General features: G+C 42.7%; 1 protein-coding gene across 1 annotated transcript in view; it reads left to right on the top strand.

Annotated features, from left to right (window-relative positions):
• Positions 1-983: 983 nt before the first annotated feature.
• The window catches only part of LOC130362525 (vomeronasal type-2 receptor 26-like), a 69,505-nt gene continuing 47,290 nt past the window's right edge, over positions 984-23,198 (top strand). Inside the window, exons 1-2 of the mRNA XM_056567573.1 lie at positions 984-1,072; positions 3,772-4,063. Coding sequence (XP_056423548.1) covers positions 984-1,072; positions 3,772-4,063 — 381 coding nt within the window. The remainder of the gene's footprint in view (positions 1,073-3,771; positions 4,064-23,198) is intronic.

Genomic DNA, 23,198 nt, shown 5'->3' with positions numbered 1-23,198 from the left:
GATTGTGAAGGCCTAGTGCCTACTCATGCTGCTGGCAACTCCGGGCTGTGCCATTCATCCACTATATGGTCTCCTCATGCTGACAACACCTCCATGTTGTGTCATTCAGCCACTATATGGTGTCCTCATGCTTCAGCCTCATCCAAGCTGTGTCTTTCAGCCACTGTATGGTCTCATGCTGCCAACACCTCCACACTTTGCCATTCAGCCACTAAATGGTCTCCTCATGCTGCTAACACCTCCACGCTATGTCATTCAGTTACTATAAGGTCTCCTGACACTGATGCCACCTCCAGGCTCTGTAATTGTGCTGCTGTGCGGCAGTGATTCTAAAAGCGATCCAGTAATCTGCATGTTATTCTGAATAACAGTATTATTTCACTACCCCAGCACACTCCATATGCATTTTAGAACACAGAAAAGTGTTCTATACCCCTATAGAGGCTGTATGTAGGCTAGAAATAGCCTTTTTTTAATATAGATTTGCCTCAAAAAAATTTGGATCGAAGCAAACTTTTTCGGAAAATTCAGCGAATTGGCCGAATCCAATTTTTGAAAAGGTTGCTCATCTCTAATGAATATATTTAAAATTGTCATCTTTTGACCCCTCTAACTTTTTTATTTTTCCGTGTACGGGGCGGTATGAGGGCTAATTTTTTGCGCCGTGATCTGAGATGTCTGGCAGTACCATTTTTGTATTGATCAAACTATTTGATTGCTTTTTATTCATTTTTCATGATATAAAAAGTGACCACAAATACACAATTTTGGACTTTGGAAACTTTTTGCACGTACACCATTAACCATGCAGTTTTTATAGTTCAGACATTTCCGCACGCGGTGACACCACATATGTTTATTTTTATTTACAGTTTTTTTTAAATGGGAAAAGGGTGGTGATGCTTACTTTTATTAGAGAAGGGGTTAAATGATCTTCATTGACTTTTTTTATTTTTTTTGCAATGTTATAGCCCCCTATTAACATGTCAATGATCAGTGTTATCGACGGTCGATTGTTCAAGTCTGGAATTCAGGCTTGGAGCAACTTAATCCCCGATCGAACGCACCAGAGGCAAGTAACAGACCCTCCGCTCGCTTTCTAGCTGATCAGGACATCGTGATTTCACCGCAATGGTCCGGATCAGCCTGACTGAGCTGCCAGGAGTGCATTTTTGTTACTTTAGATGTGGCGATCAAATTTGAACAATTTGTCCAAAGGGTTAATAGCGCGCGGCACAACAATCGGTGCTGCACACTATTAGCCCAAGGTCCTGGCTTTCATTAGCCGCTGGGACCGACCGATATGACGCGGGGTCACGGCGTGACCCAGAGTTATAGACCAGGACCCGGTGCAGGGCATACAGGTACGCCCTGCATCCTTAAGAGGTTAAAGAGTTATAACATACTTAAAAAGTAAAGGACATTTAACAAATGATGCCAAAATATAGTGGACATATTGTAAATGTGAATTAATAACTAATTTATATGGCATGACTATCTTGGCCGACTATGGGGGCGGTAGTAGCTAGTCTTGCCTGTTGCGCAAAATAGTCTAGCACCGGCCATGGCTATGGAGCCTTTGTTCCAACTCTAAATCACATATTTCTTATCATATGTTAGGAAAATTGAAACAAGTGTTATTTGCCCTAAATGTCATAGACACAGGACATATGTTACACTCTTCCCAAAGGGATTTTACCTTTTTTCATCCCCACATTACTCTTATCACTGTCTTTATTATGAAATCTGCCCTGTCCCATATCTGCTGTTATAGGGAATATTACTATTTCTGACCATGCGCCTGTTTTTACTATGTTTTCATCTGTATTACCCCACAGTGCATATACTTGGTCCTCAAATGAAACCCTCCTTGGCACACAGGCTGCCCTTGATAAGGTGGGATCAATTATTTTGCAATGTTTTGATCTATATTACACACCTGATGTCTCTGTACCGATTCTATGGGAAGAACAGAAATGTGATTGGGGGGGAATTTATTGCATTAGGCTTTTCTATGAAGAAAGTCCAGCTCTCCCAGCTTAATTATATACTAACCCAGATAGATGTCATGGCTGCTTGCTTCAAAGTTACGTAAAGATGTATTCTGCCGATTGAAGGGGTCCCACCACTGGGGACCCCAAAGATCTTCGAGCTGGCAGCGGTGGCATCTGGAAAATGGAAGCTTGTCCCCCTCCATTAATGTCTATAGGAGGGGACGTGAGGGCTAGTATGTAGCCGTCACACCTCCTCCCATAGGCATGAATGGAGGGAGCGTGGTGGCTGTAGTTTCCAGTCATCCGGCATGGAGCGGATGGAGATCCTTTGGATAAGGGATAAGATGTTTTTTGGCGGAGTTCCCCTTTAATGCTTCAGGGTGTACAGGTAGGCTCTGGTGTGTAAAGGCCCAGGGGTCAAAGGCGTACCTGTACGTATATGTCCTTAAGTGATTAACATTTCTAACTCAGATTATCACATTTTCTATGTACCGTATATACTCGAGTATAAGCCGACCCGAGTATAAGCCGAGACCCCTAATTTCAACCCAAAACCACAGGAAAAGTTATTGACTCGAGTATAAGCCTAGGGTTGGAAATACATCATCCCCCCCTGTCATCATCCAGACCCCCGTCATTAACATCCTCATCATCATCACCGCCTGTCATCATCCAGACCCTCATCATCATCACCTGTCATCATCCCCTTGTCATCATTCCACACATCCCCCCTTCATCATCCCCTTGTCATCTTCCCCACCCCCTTCATCATCCCCTTGTCATCATCCCCACCCCCCTTCATCATACCACCCCCCCTTCATCATCCTCTTGTCATCATCCCACACCCCCCCTTCATCATCCTCTTGTCATCATCCGCCCTCAGTGGTCTTCAACCTGCGGACCTCCAGAGGTTTCAAAACTACAACTCCCAGCAAGCCCGGGCAGCCATCAGCTGTCCGGGCTTGCTGGGAGTTGTAGTTTTGAAACCTACGGAGGTCCTCAGGTTGAAGACCACTGCGGCCTTCGACATCATCCAGCCCCCTCTCACCCCCCTTTAGTTCTGTACAGTACTCTCCTCCGCTGGGCGCTAGTCCGGTGCTGCAGGGCTGTCCGGTGAGGAGGTCGTCCGGTGGGATAGTGGTTCCGGGCTGCTACCTTAACCAGGGGCGCCTCTTCTCCGCGCTTCCGGCCCGGAATAGAGGCGTTGCCTTGACAATGACGCAGAAGTACGTTGGCAAAGAACGTACCTCTGCGTCGTTGTCAAGGCAACGTGACTATTCTGGGGCCGGGCCCGAAGCGCTTAGAAGAGGCCTCCCCGGTGAAGATAGCAGCCCGGAACCACTATCCCACCGGACCACCTCCTCTCCGGACAGTCCTGCAGCACCGGACCAGCGCCGAGCGGAGGTGAGTACTGTACAGAACTAAAGGGGGGTGAGAGGGGGCTGGATGATGTCGAAGGCCGCAGTGGTCTTCAACCTGCGGACCTCCGGAGGTTTCAAAACTACAACTCCCAGCAAGCCTGGACAGCCGATGGCTGCCCGGGCTTGCTGGGAGTTGTAGTTTTGAAACCTCTGGAGGTCCGCAGGTTGAAGACCACTGCGGGTGGAGAGTTCACTCGAGTATAAGCCGAGGGGGGTGTTTTCAGCACGGAAAATCGTGCTGAAAAACTCGGCCTATACTCGAGTATATACGGTAGTCTCTTCTTTGCCTTTAGCGTAAAATAGAGGAACATTCTGGTACATGTCTAGCAACATAATCTTTACCTATTGTTCCATAGTGCTCACCCCAGAGAATATACACATCTGAGGGCTTTTCTCTTTGCTATAGAAGAAATCAACAATAGTTCAGATATCCTTCCCAATGTCACCCTGGGATATCACATATATGACTCTTGTGGACATGAGAATAAAGTTATAAAAGATGTTCTGCAGATACTGTCTGGACACACAGTGACAGCTCCAAACTATTCCTGTATGGAGAATGATGCAGTGGTCGGTTTTATTGGGGATTTACAGTCTGGTACTACTCTCCCTATGGCCCAGCTGTTAAGCTTATATGGATATACACAGGTGAGTGTAGAAAACATATAAATCTAAAAATCTAAAAATCTATAAAAAATTTACATTTTGAGCCCATTGGTTTGTGTGCACCTCCAGACAATGTTGTAGTCATGTTCACTCTTATTCTTATGTTTCTAAACAGAAACACAAGCAAAACATTGAAAAAAATTCTCAGCTAACCTCCTGAAAAATTGCCGGATCGCCGAAGGACCTCATGCAAGTGAATGGGGTCCATCGGGACCCGGCAGTAGCCATTTGCCTCTGACCCGTTTCAGGGTCTGTTTGGCTCAAGAAAAAAAAAATGTAAAAAAAATGTTTTTTTAAATGACCCGATCCTTAAGGAGCCGAATGAAAGCGGCAACGTGAACCTAGTCTTACAATTGAAGTCTATCAGATAAAGTAGAAATTATTATTTTTTTGTTAATTTTAAAATAATTCAAAAAATTATGCAATCAGAAGGAAATTTTTCTTAATTTTTCCAGATTAACCCAGGTTAACAGTATGTGTCTACTACAGGATGCTATAACTTTATTGTGTAAAATATACATTTCAATTGCTTAAAGGAGCCCATGGCTCCACTTGCTGTTACACCCCCCCCCCCCCAAAAAAGAAAAAAAAAATGTACAAACAAACAGTACTTCCATTGCTAGTTCAATAGGATAACACGTCTCATTATTCATGCAAATTTCCTAACATATCCATATTCCCAATGAGTATCATAAGATATATTTTTCACAATCTAGTCATCTCAGCACACATTTTGGAGTATGCTAGTCATGAGAAACGGTAAAGAAGGACCCATCTGTATGTGTTTCATGAAAAGAACAATATTAGCCTTTCCACAAAAAAAGTGGTTTGGTTTGTTAAAGGGGTATTCCCGCTCCAAACAGATGTTCAGAATGCTGGGGCTCGGGAGTATCCCTTTGAAGGGGTACTCCGGGGAAAAACAATTAAAAAAAATCAACTGGTGCCAGAAAGTTAAACAGATTTGTAAATTACTTCTATTTAAAAATCTTAATCCTTCCAGTACTTATCAGCTGCTGTATGTTCCAGAGGAAGTTCTTTTCTTTTTAAATGTCTTTCTGTCTGATCACAGTGCTCTCTGCTGACACCTCTGTCCATGTCAGTTACTGCCCAGAGCAGGAGAGGTTTGCTATGGGGATGTGCTCCTGCTCTGGACAGTTCCTGAGACAAACAGAGTTGTCAACAGAGAGCACTGTGGTCAGACAGAAAATAAATTCAAAAAGAAAGGAACTTCCTCAGGAGCATACAGCAGCTGATAAGTACTGGAAGAGTTAAGATTTTTAAATAGAAGTAATTTACAAATCTGTTTAACTTTCTGGCACCAGTTGATTTAAAAAAAAATGTTTTCCACTGGAGTACCCCTTTAAGATAAATGTAACAACAAACTCTTTATGATAACAAATTTACTTTCTCAACAGTTAGCACGGAGTGGTGGACTGCCAAGGAAGCTCCGATTATTTTTTATATTTATATTTATTTTTTATATTTGTATTTTTTATGCCACCGCATAGGCTCTGTGCACACCTCCATTGTGCTCCAACCTGTTCAGGGTCTGTTCGGCACCAAACAACGGAGCCAGACGGATATTTTGCACAACTGACACCTCTGGTTCCCATTGGATCCCATTGACTTTCATCATCGAGTTTCTGTTATGTTAAGGAAGTGGAGCGAAGAAGAAATATCGGACATGTAGTAATTTTTTTCTCCATTCTACACCTATCCTTTCAACGGTTTGAGTTACAGAGCCCTCTTTAGGAAAGCTCATTGGCAGTGTGAAGCTAGCCTTAGACATATTACCGTAAATTTCACTTTTTCATTTGGAATCTTGCACATAAACTACTATAAACATAGAAACAAATGTAGAAACAAATTGTTTTGCAATAGAGCAGAATTAGGCTAGAATAGGATCCGTTGTGTGCATAAAGTGTTTCATATTATATTATAATTATATAATAATAAAACTGGTAGACCCCATGTACAGCTAGAGGCCTCAAAATAACTGGTAATAGAAATGTTTTTTTTTTTTTTTTTAATGTAGACTTGCACTTATTCCTATACCATCACCATTTTCCTTTTTATTTATTTTAAAATTGTTAGTACATACTAAAAATATTACACAACATTAAAACATTAATAACATACACCATACCTCACCCCTTAAGGATGCTGCCTGTTTTAACCTTAATGACCAAGCCCAATTTTTCAAATCTGACCAGTGTCTCTTTAACTCCTTGGGGACGAAGAGCGTACTTATACACCCTCAGCCCCCTCCCTTTCTATAATGCGGGGCCACTCCGGCCGGGATCCGTGGCTAATAGCGTGCGGCGCGCTATTAACCGTTTAGACACCGCGTTCAAAGTTGAGCGCCATGTCTAAACTAAAACAATGCCAGTTAGCTCAGGGGGCTGTTCAGGATGTCTGCGGCAAAATAGCTGCATCCCGAACAGCTCTGGGACATGAGGAGGGTCTCCTACCTTGCCTCCTGGTGTCCGATCGCCGAATAACTGCTTAGTGCCTGAGGTCCAGACAGGAGCGGTCAAGCGGCAGAATCATTGATCAATGGTTTCCTATTAGAAACCACTGAACAATGTAAAAGATCAGTGTGTGCAGTGTTCTAGCCCCTATGCGAGCTATAACATTGCAACAAAAAAGTGAAAAAAGTGAATAAAGATCATTTAACCCCTTCCCTCATAAAAGTTTGAATCAGCCCCCTTTTCCCAATTATAAAAAAAAACTGTGTAAATAAAAATGTAAATAAACATATGTGGTATCGCCGTGCGCAGAAATGTCCGAATTATAAAAAAAAATATCATTAATTAAACTGCATGGTCAATGGCGTATGTGCAAAAAAAAAATTTCAAAGTCCAAAATAGCGTATTTTTGGTCATTTTTTATATCATGAAAATATGAATAAAAAGTGATCAAAAAGTCCGATCAATACATAAATGGTACCGCTAAAAACTTCAGATAACGATGCAAAAAATGAGACCTCATACCACCCCATACGCGGAAAATTAAAAAAAGTTATAGGGGTCAGAATAATTTTAAACGTATACATTTTCCTGTATGTAGTTATCATTTTTTCCAGAAGTACGACAAAATAAAACCTATATAAGTAGAGTATCATTTTAATCATTATGGACCTACAGAATAAAGATACGTTGTTATTTTACAAAAAAAAATGCACTGCGTACAAACGGAAGCCCCCAAAAGTTACAAAATGGCGTTTTTTCTTCAATTTTGTCGCAAAATAATTTTTTTTCTGTCTTGCCGTAGTTTTTTGGTAAAATTACTGATGTCATTACAAATTAGAATTGGTGGCGCAAAAAATAAGCCCTCATATGGATTTTTTGCTGCAAAATTGAAAGGGTTATGATTTTTAAAAGTTAAGGAGGAAAAAACGAAAGTGCAAAAACTGGAAAACCCTCCGTCCCCAAGGGGTTAAGTCATAATACCTCTGACATGCTTTTTCTTAGCAACATGATTCTAAGATTTGTTTTTTTTGTGACATATTGTACTTTATATTAGTTATAAATGTTTGTTGATTCTTGCAGAATTTTTTGCGAAAACTCCAAAATATTGTGAAAAATTGAAAAATTTCTGGCATTTTTTAAATTTTTTTTAATGGAATTCATTGTACAATAAAAAAATGTTGTTAGCCAAAAATTTACTTCAAACAATTATAACACCATAGGCCACAATACAATACTGTCACCAAAAAATTATGAGGCCAATTTATGGAAAAATGATTACAAACTTTATTGAAAATGCAATAAAAACACACATAAAATTACAAAAAGTAATGAGTCGGTGGTCACAGAACACATACTGAAAAAGCGATGAGAATACTGACGAAGCGACGGAAACTCGTTCGGGGTAGGTGAGCTGTCCCATGATAGGGTGCATGACCAGTATCTGTTTGTATTCCTTACATCTTACCCTTTACCCTGTCACTGATCCTGTGTTAGCTTTTATGTGTGACTGTCTTATTCTTATATGCATTTCTGTGCCTTCATTACTCTCCTGATATCCTAATAATCAAGTGACTGCGTTGAAAAAGGCTCTCTACTATTCGGCTCTTTTTATGTACTGGGGACATTCTCATCGCCTTTTCAGTATGTGTTCTGTGACTACACTTTTTGTAATTTTATGTGTGTTTTTATTGCATTTTCAATAAAGTTTGTAATAATTTTTCCATAAATTGGCCTCATAGTTTTTTTGGTGAGAGTACAGTAAAAATTATGTTATTTTTATTCTGTGGGTCGGTATGATTATGGCGATACCCAATTTATATAGCTTTTTTATGTTCTTTTTCTTCTTCTTCTCTTTTTTCCTCTGCCTTGTGTTGTCATGTTCTGACAGCCATAACTTTTTTTTCATCCAACCACATTGTATGAGAGCTTTTTTTTTTTTGCGGGACAGGCTGTACTTTTTATTGGTACCAATTTTGCAATGCATTCTACCTCCGTCATCTGTTTGGCGATCTGCTGCTCCAAGCCTGCCCAGGCTAGAGCAGCAGAGCGCTGGTTACTCTGATCAATGCTATGCTGTGGTCAGTATATGCATTCAGAAAATTTCATGATCAGTATATGCAATCAGAAGATTGCATGGGGGCTAAAACAAAAAGTGTAAAAAAAAGCTATTAAAAGGGAATTAGCCCCTTCCCTATTAAACGTTTAAATCACCCCCCCCCCCTTTCCCATTTTTTTTAAATAAAATAATGTAACAAAAAATTAAAATAATCATATGTGGTAAGACCATGTGTGTAAATGTCCAAACTATTAAAATATAGGGTTAGCTAAACCACATGTTCGATGGCATACACATAAAAAAATACCAAAGTCCAAAAGTGACAGACTGGTGGGAGGTTTAGTTACCAGCGTTGAACAGGACGTGGCAGACTAGATGGAGTCGTGGCAGCCAGCAGATAGGACAGGAGGTAGCGGTGGTCTGGTTGTAGAAGGTGAGTTGTAGTAGGTATAGGACAGCATTGGTGTTGGTAGTACTGTCTGATCAGTGGCATCTGGCACACAAGGTTTAAATTCCTCACTGCTTCATCTGATTCATTTTAACAAATGGGAATTTTTCCAGATTGCTGGCAGACCAGCTTGTTTGCTTAGGGGTGATAATGCCTGCTGCGCTAAACAATCTTACCTAATGCTACAATGGGGGGGAGGGGGAGATAAAGTATCCCTGGTTGTGTTAAAATGCATATCAAGGTATTGGAAGATACAATGGCTTCTTCCAAGCGTTCCAAAAATTATCCATTTTGGTGAGTTGCAACAGGATTGGTGACGGTGTCTCAAAATAGTGACAAGTAGTGACAAATCGCATTTGAAATTTAGAAAAAAATATAGAAAATTCTCCTTTTGGGAGTTGCAACAGGACATTTACACAGTAAAGAAGTGATTTTGTTAAATGTGAAAAAAAATAAAATAAATATATATATATATATATATATATATATATATATATATATAATCATCCCTTTATCGTTGCAACAAGATATTGCAATAGGCTATTGAATAATCTGTAAACATTAAATAACTTGCTTTTAAAATTTGAAAGAATGATACAAAATTCTCCCTTTTTGAGAAGGGTCCATACACACTATAAAAATAGCTTTTTGAAATAAAAAAAAAATAAGACTAAACTCTCCTTTTTTGGGATTTGTAGCAGATCTGTACATACAGTACAGACCAAAAGTTTGGACACACCTTCTCATTCAGAGTTTTCTTTATTTTCCTAACTATGAAAATTGTAGATTCACATTAAAGGCATTAAAACTAAGAATTAACACATGTGGAATTATATACATAACAAAAAAGTGTGAAACAACTGAAAATATAGTAGTCACCTGAAATGGTTTTCACTTCACAGGTGTGCTGGTGTGGAGGAGGAGGTGTGATGGTGTGGGGGGGGGGGGGGGGATTTGCTGGTGACACTGTTGGGGATTTATTCAAAATTGAAGGCATACTGAACCAGCATGGCTACTACAGCATCTTGCAGCGGCATGCTATTCCATCCGGTTTGCGTTTAGTTGGACCATCATTTATTTTTAAACAGGACAATTACCCCAAACACACCTCCAGGCTGTGTAAGGACTATTTGACCAAGAAGGAGAGTGATGGGGTGCTGCTCCTTATGACCTGGCCTCCACAGTCACCAGACCTGAACCCAATCGAGATGGTTTGGGGTGAGCTGGACCGCAGAGTGAAGGCAAAAAGGGCCAACAAGTGCTAAGCATCTCTGGGAACTCCTTCAAGACTGTTGGAAGACCATTTCAGGTGACTACCTCTTTAAGCTCATCAAGAGAATTCCAAGAGTGTGCAAAGCAGTAATCAAAGCAAAAGGTGGCTAGAACCTTGAATACGACATATTTTCACACTTTTTTGTTATGTATATAATTCCACATGTGTTAATTCATAGTTTTGATGAGTGTGAATCTACAATTTTCATAGTCATGAAAATCAAGAAAACTCTGAATGAGAAGATGTGTCCAAACTTTTGGTTTGAACTGTACTAGAGAAATAACTTTTTGAAATTTGAAAAAAATTGACAAAATTCTTCCTTTCTGGCCAGGCTTTGGGATGTCTCTCCATGTGCTCCCCTTCAGCATCTCCACTATAATGCCTTACAATATCACCACTACCAGTCCTACTAATGCTATGCTCGGCCACTGCTTCCACCTCCACTACCTCTACAACTCACTCCTTATGCCGACTGTCACACAGCTCGTGTCTAATGCTATCCTTCTGCTTGGCATTAGGGGTGGAAGGCAAAGGCAGAGGTGAAGGAATAGGCAAACATTTCCACTGCACCATGTAACTGTAATAGATGAGGAATCCAATGACACCTGGCTCTAACATTTTGTCATTAGACTCTTCTTCCTCCTCCTGGGAAGACCTTGAAACAGTGATGCAGTCCACAAGGACCGTACTATCCTCCAAAACCCCACAACCCTTGGAAAACCGTGAGAACTTTTGCTTGCTGATGTAGCTTCTACTTCTTCCACCAGGCACCCGGCTGCTGCTGCTTCTGTACCAGTGCTGGTACTGCCACAAACATTCTTACTAGTAGAGGACATGGGGTGCTCTGCCCTTTAGCACACTCAACAATTCCTTTACCAGACATTTTTTTTTATTGTAAAAGATTTTATCTTTTTGAGTGATTTGTCATCAACTTTCACTCTCAACCTTTTTAACCCCTTAAGGACCCAGCCATTTTACACCTTAGGACCCAGCCATTTTTGAACATCTGACCACTGTCAATTTAAACATTAATAACTCCGGAATGCTTTTACTTATCATTCTGATTCCGAGACAGTTTTTTCGTGACATATTCTACTTTAACATAGTGGTAAAATGTTGTGGTAACTTGCATCCTTTCTTGGTGAAAAATCCCAAAATTTGATGAAAAATTTGAAAATTTTGCATTTTTCTAACTTTGAAGCTCTCTGCTTGTAAGGAAAATGGATACACCAAATACATTTTTTTATTCACATATACAATATGTCTACTTTATTTTTGCATAATAAAATTGACGTGTTTTCACTTTTGGAAGACACCAGAGGGCTTCAAAGTTCAGCAGCAATTTTCCAATTTTTCACAAAATTTTCAAACTCACTATTTTTCAGGGACCAGTTCAGGTTTGAAGTGGATTTGAAGGGTCTTTATCTTAGAAATACCCCACAAATGACCCCATTATAAAAACTGCACCCCCCCCCCAAAGTATTCAAAATGACATACAGCCAGCGTTTCACAGGAATAGCAGCAAAGTGAAGGAGAAAATACACAATCTACCTTTTTTACATTCGCATGTTCTTGTAGATCCAATTTTTTTACAAGGTGTAAAAGGAGAAAATGTATATTTATATTTGTAGCCCAATTTCTTTCGAGTAAGCACATACCTCAAATGTCTATGTAAATTGTTCGGCGGGCGCAGTAGAGGGCTCAGAATGGAAGGAGCGACAAAGGGATTTTGGAGAGTACGTTTTTCTGAAATGGTTTTTGGGGGGCATGTTGCATTTAGGAAGCCCATATGGTGCCAGAACAGCAAAAAAAAAAAAAAAAAACACATGCCATACCATTTTGGAAACTAGACCCCTTGAGGAAAATAACAAGGAATAAAGTGAGCCTTAATACCCCATAGGTGTTTCACGACTTTTGCATATGTAAAAAAAAAATATTTTTTTTCACTAAAATGTGCGTTACCCCCCAAATTTCACATTTTTCCAAGGGTTAATAGCAGAAAATACCCCCCAAAATTTGTAACCCCTTCTCTTCTGAGTATGGAGGTACCCCATAAGTTGACCTGAAGTGCACTTTGTGCGAACTACAATGCTCAGAAGAGAAGGAGTAATATTTGGCTTTTTGAGAGCAAATTTTGCTCAGGAGGCATGTCGCATTTAGGAAGCCCCTATGGTGCCAGGACAGCAAAAAAAAAACACATGGCATACCATTTTGGAAACTAGACCTCTTGAGGAACGTAACAAGGAATTAAGTGAGCCTTAATACCCCACAGGGGTTTCACAACTTTTGCATATGTAAAAAAAAAAAAGAAAAATTTCACTAAAATGTGTTTCCCCCCAAATTTCACATATTTGCAAGGGTTAATAGCAGAAAATACCCCCCAAAATTTGTAACCCCCATCTCTTCTGAGTATGGAAGTACCCCATGAGTGGACGTCAAGTGCACTGCAGGAGCGCCACAATGCTCAGAAGAGAAGGAGTCACATTTGCAAACTTTGCTGAAATGGGGGGGACATGTTGCATTTAGGAAGCCCCTATGGTGCCAGGGCAGCAAAAAATAAAAAAAACACATGACATACCTTTTTGGAAAATAGACCCCTTGAGGAACGTAACAAGGGGTAAAGTGAGCCTTAATACCCCACAGGGGTTTCACAACTTTTGCATATGTCAAACAAAAAATTTTTTTTTCACAAAAATATGGGTTTTCCGCAAAATTTTACATTTTTACAAGGGTTAATAGCAGAAAAGACCCCCCCACAATTTGTAAATACATTTATTTGGAATAAGGACATACCTTATTTTTTGATGAATTTGGCATGGTGGGGGCACAGCAGGTCTTGCTTGAGTGGGAGCGCAGTCATGGACCTTGAGCTTGATATGGAGCCAGGATGTGGGACCCCCCCTAAAAGAGCATTAATGGGGGGAGCACTGAGCCCTAAAATAGGGGAACACTATGAGGGACAATGGGCCATAACTGGGGTAGACAGGTGGGGTACAGAGGCCCGTAATATGGGGTACAGTGGGCCAGAAAATTATAAATCATAATAAAAAAAAAGGATATATTCCCAGAATGATGACCCAGAGCATAGCCAAAATAAAAAAAAATATGCCTGCCCCAAACCCTATGCTCTGAGTCATCATTCTGGGAATGTGATGTGTGTGGCCATCCCTAATGTGTTGCCTCAAATGTGCACCCACTCAGGTGGAGAGAGCGCTGCGCATTTCAGGCAACATAAAAAGTCCCCGATGATAGTGACTCAGTGACCCATGACCCATTTCTGAAAAAACACCCCCAGAGGACTTATCAGGTTTTTTTTTTTTTCTCAGGTTTTTTTGGGCAATTTAGTGATTTATGGGGGTTAAATTTTGGAATGTACTCTGACTTGGTACATTGGTCAAATTATGGAAAATTCTAATGAAAAGGGAAAATGTTGTGCTCCATGGAAGTGTGATACTCCCTGAAGCAGCCTATGCAGAGGCCCGGATTATCTAGGCAAGTGTCACACTGAATGGTGGTGTCCCTCCATCTCCCATTCCTGTGACACACTCTGCATTTTTTCTGGGATCGTCCCGTCCTTCCAGTGGTAGGGATCACACCTGGAAAGTGTTGGCCAGGGACGATCCTGGCGCCTATAACTCCAGACCCTTGGGAAGTCCGGCCTGATCTTTCCCGGTCAGCAAAGATCAGGAACCTTAGGACTTCTTCTTGGTACTGGAGAAATGTCTTTGTGTTGCCAGCGTACTGGGATAGTACAAAAGCGTTGTACATGGCAACCTGTACCAAGTAGACCGCAACTTTTTTGTACCATGCCCATGTTTTCCGCATGGCATTATATGGCTTGAGGACTTGATCTGAGAGATCAACTCCCCCCATATACCGATTGTAGTCCTGAATACAATCGGGCTTGAGGACCGGTCCCACGGTACCTCGCACAGGGACTGGGGTGTTGCCGTTCTCATGAATAGTGGTGAGTATAAGGACATCCCTCTTATCCTTATACTTCACCAGCAACAGGTTATCATGGGTCAGGGCACGGGACTCACCCTTGGGGATAGGCGTCTGGACCAAATTTAGAGGGAGGCCTCTCTGGTTCTTCCGCACGGTCCCACAAGCAGACGTGGATCTGGCGGAAAGGTATCTGGTGGTATAAAAATTATCCACGTATACGTGGAAACCCTTATCCAGCAATGGGTGAAGAGGGTCCCAAACGAGTTTCCCGCTAACACCCAGAGTGGGGGGACATTCTGGGGGTTCAATACGGGAATCTCGTCCCTTATATACCCTAAACCTGCAAGTGTACCCGGAAGTACTCTCGCAGAGTTTGTAGAGTTTCACACCCTACAGCTCCCGCTTCGAGGGAATATACTGGCGGAAGATGAGTCTCCCCTTAAAACTGATGAGAGACTCATCTACCGAGAGGTCCCTGCACGGTACATAGGCCGCCAAAAATTTGGCCGCAAAGTGATCGATGACCGGCCTCACTTAGTAAAGCCGGTCATGGGCGGGATCACCTCAGGGCGGACATGCATCATTATCTGCATAATGCAGGCATTTCCGAATTGCCTCGTACGGCTTCTGTGTCATCGCCATACTGTAAAGAGGGGTCTGATAGAGGACGTCCCCGCTCCAGTAGTGACGAGCACTTGGTGTTTTGACCAGGCCCATATGCAGCGAGAGGCCCCAAAATGTCCTCATTTCCGCTGCATCAATGGCGCGCCACTCATTGGACATTCATTAAAAAAAAAAAAAAAGCTGCGGCCAAAAAAAAAGCGGATGGCGCACGCAGCTCCCTGAACCCCTAATAGGGCCCGGGGTCAGGGATCAGACCCTAATAGGACCCTTGGGGACCTATTAGGGGGGAGGGGGGGTTCCTTTTTTTTATTTTTTTTTTACTTTTATTAACTTTATTGACACTTATTCACCTACCTGTCCCTGCAAGAGTCTGTCCCTATTCTAACGGCTCCTGAGTGGGCTCCGGAACTCTGAAGGGGGATCCACGGTCCTCTCTGTGCTGCTGTACGTGCTGACTGAACGCAACGAGCGGGTACAGGACCGTTAACCCGTCCTCTGCCGCGCTACTATTGGCCAGACGATCGCCGGCCAATAGTAGCGTTGCTGGGGCGGTGACAGTATTGTCACCGCTTCCCAGCAATGGCAGGTGATTGGCAGTGTATCGTACACCGCTGATCACCCTATATTTCGCAGTCATCGGGTCACTTGTGACTTGAATCGCCGAAGATCGCTTGCGTGAATTTGCAAGCGATCTTCGGCGATCGCAGACATGCGGGGGTCCTGGGACCCCCCTCGGCATATGCACGGCAAGCCTGCTGAAAGATTTCAGCCGCCCAGCCGTTCCGATCTCTGCCGGGGCGCGGCAGAGACCGGAGAAACACCAGGACCTTAAAGCCCAGGGTGCCAGGACGTTCTAGTACGTCTTGGGTCCTTAAGGGGTTAACTGCATTGTTATGTAAAACTCAGGTAAAAATACAATATGCAAAATTAAACCCAGCAAATACACTTCTCTTGAGATCGCAATGCAACACTCCCTTTCAAGGCTTTTAACCCCTTAAGGACCAAGCCCATTTTCACCTTAAAGGGGTACTTTGCTGCTCAGCATTTGGAACGAAATGTTCCGAACGCTTAGAGCCAGCACCGGAGCTCGTGACATCATAGCCCCTTCCCTCATGAGGTCATGCCCCCTCCCATAGACTTGCATTGAGGGGGCGGAACGGGACATCATGAGGGGTCATGTTATCATGTCACGAGCTCCCGGCACCGGCTCTAAGCATTCGAACATTTTGTTCCAAACGCTGAGCAGCAGAGTACCACTTTAAAGACCACGCCAATTTTATTTTTGCATTTTAGTTTTTTTCTCCTCACCTTCTAAAAATCGTAACTCTTTTATATTTTCATCCATAGACTAGTATGAGGGCTTGTTTTTTGTGTGACCAGTTGTCCGTTGTAATGCCATAACTCATTTTACCATAAAATGTATGGTGCATCCAAAAAAATACAATTTTGTGTGGGGAAATTAAAAAGAAAACTGCAATTTTGCTAATTTTGGAAGGTTTCGTTTTCACGCCATACAATTTACGGTAAAATTGACATGTGTTCTTTATTCTGTGGGTCAATATGATTAAAATAATACCCATTATTACATATTTTTGTATTATTGCTGTGCTTAAAAAAATCACTAACTTTTTAACCAAATTAGTACGTTTAACCCCTTAAGGACTGAGCCCTTTTTCACCTTAAGGACTGAGCCCTTTTGTGCAATTCTGACCACTGTCACTTTAAACATTAATAACTCTGGAATGCTTTTAGTTATCAATCTGATTCCGAGATTGTTTTTTCGTGACATATTCTACTTTAACATACTGGTAAAATTTAGTGGTAACTTGCATCCTTTCTTGGTGAAAAATCCCAAAATTTGATGAAAAAAATGAAAATTTTGCATTTTTCTAACTTTGAAGCTCTCTGCTTGTAAGGAAAATGGATATTCAAAATATATTTTTTTTGGATCACATATACAATATGTCTACTTTATGTTTGCATCATAAAATTGACGTGTTTTTACTTTTGGAAGACACCAGAGGGCTTCAAAGTTCAGCAGCAATTTTGAAATTTTTCACAAAATTTTCATATTCGATATTTTTCAGGGACCAGTTCAGGTTTGAAGTGGATTTGAAGGGTTTTTCATATTAGAAATACCCCATAAATGACCCCATTATAAAAACTGCACCCCCCAAAGTATTCAAAATGACATTCAGTAAGTGTTTTAACCCTTTAGGTGTTTCACAGGAATAGCAGCAAAGTGAAGGAGAAAATTCAAAATCTTCATTTTTTACACTTGCATGTTCTTGTAGACCCAATTTCTGAATTTTTGCAAGGGGTAAAAGGAGAAAATTTATACTTATATTTGTAGCCCAATTTCTTTCGAGTAAGCACATACCTCATATGTCTATGTTAATTTTTCGGTGGGCGCAGTAGAGGGCTCAAAAGGGAAGGAGCGACAAGGGGATTTTGGACAGTACGTTTTTCTGAAATGGTTTTGGGGGGGCATGTCACCTTTAGGAAGCCCCTAGGTTGTCAAAACAGCAAAAAAAAAAACATGGCATACCATTTTGGAAACTAGACCCCTTGGGGAATGTAACAAGGGGTAGAGTGAACCTTAATACCCCACAGGGGTTTCACGACTTTTGCATACGTAAAAATATATATTTATTTTTTACCTAAAATGCTTGGTTTCTCAAAAATTTTACATTTTTACAAAGGGTTAAAGCAGAAAATACCCCCCAAAATTTGAAGCCCAATTTCTCCCTATTAAGAAAACACCCCATATGGGGGTGAAAAGTGCTCTGCTGGCGCACTGCAGTTCTCAGAAGAGAAGGAGTCACATTTGGCTTTTTGCAAGCAAATTTTGCTCTGGGGGCATGCCGCATTTAGGAAGCCCCTATGGTGCCAGGACAGCAAAAAAAAAACACATAGCATATCATTTTGGAAACTAGACCCCTTGGGGAACGTAACAGGGGGTAAAGTGAACCTTAATACCCCACAGGGGTTTCATGACTTTTGCATATGTAAAAAAATATATATATTTTTTACCTAAAATGCTTGGTTTCTCAAAAATTTTACATTTTTACAAAGGGTAATAGCAGAAAATACCCCCCAAAATTGAAAGCCCAATTTCTCCCGATTCAGAAAACACCCCATATGGGGGGTGAAAAGTGCTCTGCTGGCGCACTACAGGTCTCAGAAGAGAAGGAGTCACATTTGGCTTTTTGCAAGCAAATTTTGCTCTGGGGCATGCCGCATTTAGGAAGCCCCTATGGTGCCAGGACAGCAAAAAAAAACACATGGCACACCATTTTGGAAACTAGACCCCTTGAGGAACGTAACAGGGGGTAAAGTGAACCTTAATACCCCACAGGGGTTTCACGACTTTTGCATATGTAAAACAATATATATATTTTTTACCTAAAATGCTTGGTTTCTCAAAAATTTAACATTTTTACAAAGGGTTAAAGCAGAAAATACCCACCAAAATTTTAAGTCCAATTTCTCCCGATTCAGAAAACACCCCATATGGGGGTGAAAAGTGCTCTGCTGGCGCACTACAGGTCTCAGAAGAGAAGGAGTCATATTTGGCTTTTTGCAAGAAAATTTTGCTCTGGGGGCATGCCGCATTTAGGAAGCCCCTGTGGTGCCAGGACAGCAAAAAAAAAAAACACATGGCATACCATTTTGGAAACTAGACCCCTTGGGGAATGTAACAAGGGGTAAAGTGAACCTTAATACCCCACAGGGGTTTCACGACTTTTGCATATGTAAAAAAAAATTATATTTTTTACCTAAAATGCTTGCTTTCTCAAAAATTTTACATTTTTACAAAGGGTTAAAGCAGAAAATACCCACCAAAATTTTAAGTCCAATTTCTCCCGATTCAGAAAACACCCCATATGGGGGGTGAAAAGTGCTCTGCTGGCGCACTACAGGTCTCAGAAGAGAAGGAGTCACATTTGGCTTTTTGGAAGCAAATTTTGCTCTGGGGGCATGCCGCATTTAGGAAGCCCCTGTGGTGCTAGGACAGCAAAAAAAAAAAACACATGGCATACCATTTTGGAAACTAGACCCCTTGGGGAATGTAACAAGGGGTAAAGTGAACCTTAATACCCCACAGGGGTTTCACGACTTTTGCATATGTAAAAAAAAAAATGTATATTTTTTACCTAAAATGCTTGCTTTCTCAAAAATGTTATATTTTTACAAAGGGTTAAAGCAGAAAATACCCCCCAAAATTTGAAGCCCAATTTCTCCCGATTCAGAAAACACCCCATATGGGGGTGAAAAGTGCTCTGCTGGCGCACTACAGGTCTCAGAAGAGAAGGAGTCACATTTGGATTTTTGGAAGCAAATTTTGCTCTGGGGGCATGCCGCATTTAGGAAGCCCCTGTGGTGCCAGGACAGCAAAAAAAAAAAACACATGGCATACCATTTTGGAAACTATACCCCTCGGGGAATGTAACAGTGTTACAGTGAGTACTTACACCTCACAGGTTTTTTGAACAGTGGGCCATAAAAGTGAAAAATTAGATTTTTTTGCACTATATTGATAGCGTTACCCCAAATGTTTCATTTTCACATTGGGTAATAGGGCAAAAGGCCCCCAAAATTTGAAGAACAATTTTGTCTGAGAAAAAAAATACCCCATATGTGGATGTAAATTGCTCTGTGGACGCACTACAATGCTCAGAATGGAAGGAGTGAAAATTTTGTTGAAATTGAAGTCGGGGGTCATGTGCATTTATAAAGCACCCAACATAAAAAAAAACACATGTGACACCATTTTAGAAACTACACACCTCAATGAATATAACAAGGGGTACAGCGGGAAATAACACCTCACAGGTTTTTTGAAAAGTGGGCCATAAATTGAAAAATTAGATTTTTTTACAGTAAAATGCTTGGGTTACCGAATTTTTTACATTTTCACAAGGGGTAATATGAGGAATTGGGTTAAAATTTTGGAGGGCTTTTCCCGCTGACTATAAAAATACATCCACATATGGGGTAATGTGCTGGACGGGCGCACAACAAGGCTCAGAAGTCATAGAGGTCACTTTGTATTTGTGGCCTATGGCATATCAGTAGCTGACGGTTACATACAAAAATGAAACACCCACATGTGACACCATTACAGAAAGTTCCCACCCTGGGGAATGGGTATAGGGGTAAAGAGGACATTTTGAACGCACGGGTGTTTCCTAAATTTATTTTCCAGGAATGGATGAAGGTTAGCTTTTGAAAATTGCAATTTTCAACCTATACTCTGCTTCATTTTTCTGGGAACAACTAACATGTGACTCCGAATTGTCGCCTGGAAATACGACAGAGCTCAGCGAGAACTCTTCACATTTGAGGCGGATGTTTGCTACGGACCTAAAAGTTACATACTTTCAGAGGAAAATACAAGAAAGGAACACCCACATGTGAGAATACTACAAACAGTACACCCCCTAGGGAAGGTGTATAGGGTGAAGTGGAGATATGGAACAGACGGGTGTTCCCTTCATTTATTTTCCAGGAATGGATGAAGAGTACTATGGGGGGAAGAAAATTGCAATTTTAGAACTGATATGCCAATTATTTTCCCAGAATGATGACCCAGAGTACAGCCAAAAGTAAAAAGGATGCCCGCCCCAAACCCTATACTCTGAATCATCATTCTGGGAAGGGGATGTGTGGGGCCGTCCCTATTCTGTTACCTCAAATGCGCAACCCGCTCAGGTGGGGAGAGAGAGCGTTGCTGTTGCGCCGAGCGCTCCGGGTTCCCGCTCCTCCCCGGAGCGCTCACAACATCCTCGCTGCCGGGATGCGATTCGCGATGCGGGTGGCGCCCGCTCGCGATGCGCACCCCGGCTTCCGTACCTGACTCGCTCTCCCTCGGTCCTGTCCCGGCGCGCGCGGCCCCGCTCCCTAGGGCGCGCACGCGCCGGGTCTCTGCGATTTAAAGGGCCACTGCGCCACTGATTGGCGCAGTGGTTCCAATTAGTGTGTTCACCTGTGCACTCCCTATGTATACCTCACTTCCCCTGCACTCCCTCGCCGGATCTTGTTGCCCTTGTGCCTAGTGAAAGCGTTCCCTTGTGTGTTCCTAGCCTGTGTTCCAGACCTCCTGCCGTTGCCCCTGACTACGATCCTTGCTGCCTGCCCCGACCTTCTGCTACGTCCGACCTTGCTTTTGTCTACTCCCTTGTACCGCGCCTATCTTCAGCAGTCAGAGAGGTTAAGCCGTTGCTAGTGGATACGACCTGGTTACTACCGCCGCAGCAAGACCATCCCGCTTTGCGGCGGGCTCTGGTGAACACCAGTAGTGACTTAGAACCGATCCACTAGCACGGTCCACGCCAATCCCTCTCTGGCACAGAGGATCCACCTCCTGCCAGCCGGCATCGTGACAGTAGATCCGGCCATGGATCCCGCTGAAGTTCCTCTGCCAGTTGTCGCCGACCTCACCACGGTGGTCGCCCAGCAGTCACAACAGATAGCGCAACAAGGCCATCAGCTGTCTCAACTGACCGTGATGCTTCAGCAGCTACTACCACAGCTTCAGCAATCATCTCCTCCGCCAGCTCCTGCACCTCCTCCGCAGCGAGTGGCCGCTTCCAGCCTACGACTATTCTTGCCGGATAAATTTGATGGGGACTCTAAGTTTTGCTGTGGCTTTCTTTCACAATGTTCCCTGCACTTGGAGATGATGTCGGACCAGTTTCCTACTGAAAGGTCTAAGGTGGCTTTCGTAGTCAGCCTTCTGTCTGGAAAAGCTCTGTCATGGGCCACACCGCTCTGGGACCGCAATGACCCCGTCACTGCCTCTGTACACTCCTTCTTCTCGGAAATTCGAAGTGTCTTTGAGGAACCTGCCCGAGCCTCTTCTGCTGAGACTGCCCTGCTGAACCTGGTCCAGGGTAATTCTTCCGTTGGCGAGTACGCCATACAATTCCGTACTCTTGCTTCCGAATTGTCCTGGAATGATGAGGCTCTCTGCGCGACCTTTAAAAAAGGCCTATCCAGCAACATTAAAGATGTTCTGGCCGCACGAGAAATTCCTGCTAACCTACATGAACTCATTCATCTAGCCACTCGCATTGACATGCGTTTTTCCGAAAGGCGTCAGGAGCTCCGCCAGGATATGGACTTTGTTCGCACGAGGCGTTTTTTCTCCCCGGCTCCTCTCTCCTCTGGTCCTCTGCAATCCGTTCCTGTGCCTCCCGCCGTGGAGGCTATGCAAGTTGACCGGTCTCGTCTGACACCTCAAGAGAGGACACGACGCCGCATGGAGAATCTCTGCCTGTACTGTGCCGGTACCGAACACTTCCTGAAGGATTGTCCTATCCGTCCTCCCCGCCTGGAAAGACGTACGCTGACTCCGCACAAAGGTGAAACAGTCCTTTATGTCAACTCTGCTTCTCCACGTCTTACTGTGCCTGTGCGGATATCTGCCTTTACCTTCTCCTTCTCCACTAAGGCCTTCTTGGATTCCGGATCTGCAGGAAATTTTATTTTGGCCTCTCTCACAACAACAACATCCCAGTGACCAGTCTCGCCAGACCCCTCTACATCAATTGCGTTAACAATGAAAGATTGGACTGTGCCGTGCGTTACCGCACGGAACCCCTCCTAATGTGCATCGGACCTCATCACGAAAAAATTTAGTTTTTGGTCCTCTCCAATTGCACTTCCGAAATTCTCCTTGGACTACCATGGCTTCAACGCCATTCCCCAACCGTTGATTGGTCCACAGGAGAGATCAAGAGCTGGGGTACCTCTTGTTTCAAAGACTGCCTTAAACCGGTTCCCAATACTCCCTGCCGTGACCCTGTGGTTCCCCCTGTAACCGGTCGCCCTAAGGCCTATATGGACTATGCTGACGTATTTTGCAAAAAACAAGCTGAGACTCTACCTCCTCACAGGCCTTATGACTGTCTTATTGACCTCCTCCCGGGCACTACTCCACCCCGGGGCAGAATTTATCCTCTGTCCGCCCCAGAGACTCTTGCTATGTCTGAGTACATCCAGGAAAATTTAAAAAAGGGGTTTATCCGCAAATCCTCCTCTCCTGCCGGAGCTGGATTTTTCTTTGTGTCCAAAAAAGATGGCTCCCTGCGTCCTTGCATTGACTACCGCGGACTTAATAAAATCACGGTAAAGAACCGCTACCCTCTACCTCTTATCTCTGAACTCTTTGATCGCCTCCAAGGTGCCCACATCTTTACCAAACTGGACTTAAGAGGTGCTTATAATCTCATCCGCATCAGGGAGGGAGACGAATGGAAAACGGCATTTAACACTAGAGATGGACACTTTGA

The sequence above is a fragment of the Hyla sarda genome, chromosome 1, assembly GCF_029499605.1.
Source record: "Hyla sarda isolate aHylSar1 chromosome 1, aHylSar1.hap1, whole genome shotgun sequence".
Taxonomy (NCBI): Eukaryota; Metazoa; Chordata; class Amphibia; order Anura; family Hylidae; genus Hyla; species Hyla sarda.
This window is presented reverse-complemented; position numbering and strand designations above follow the sequence as displayed.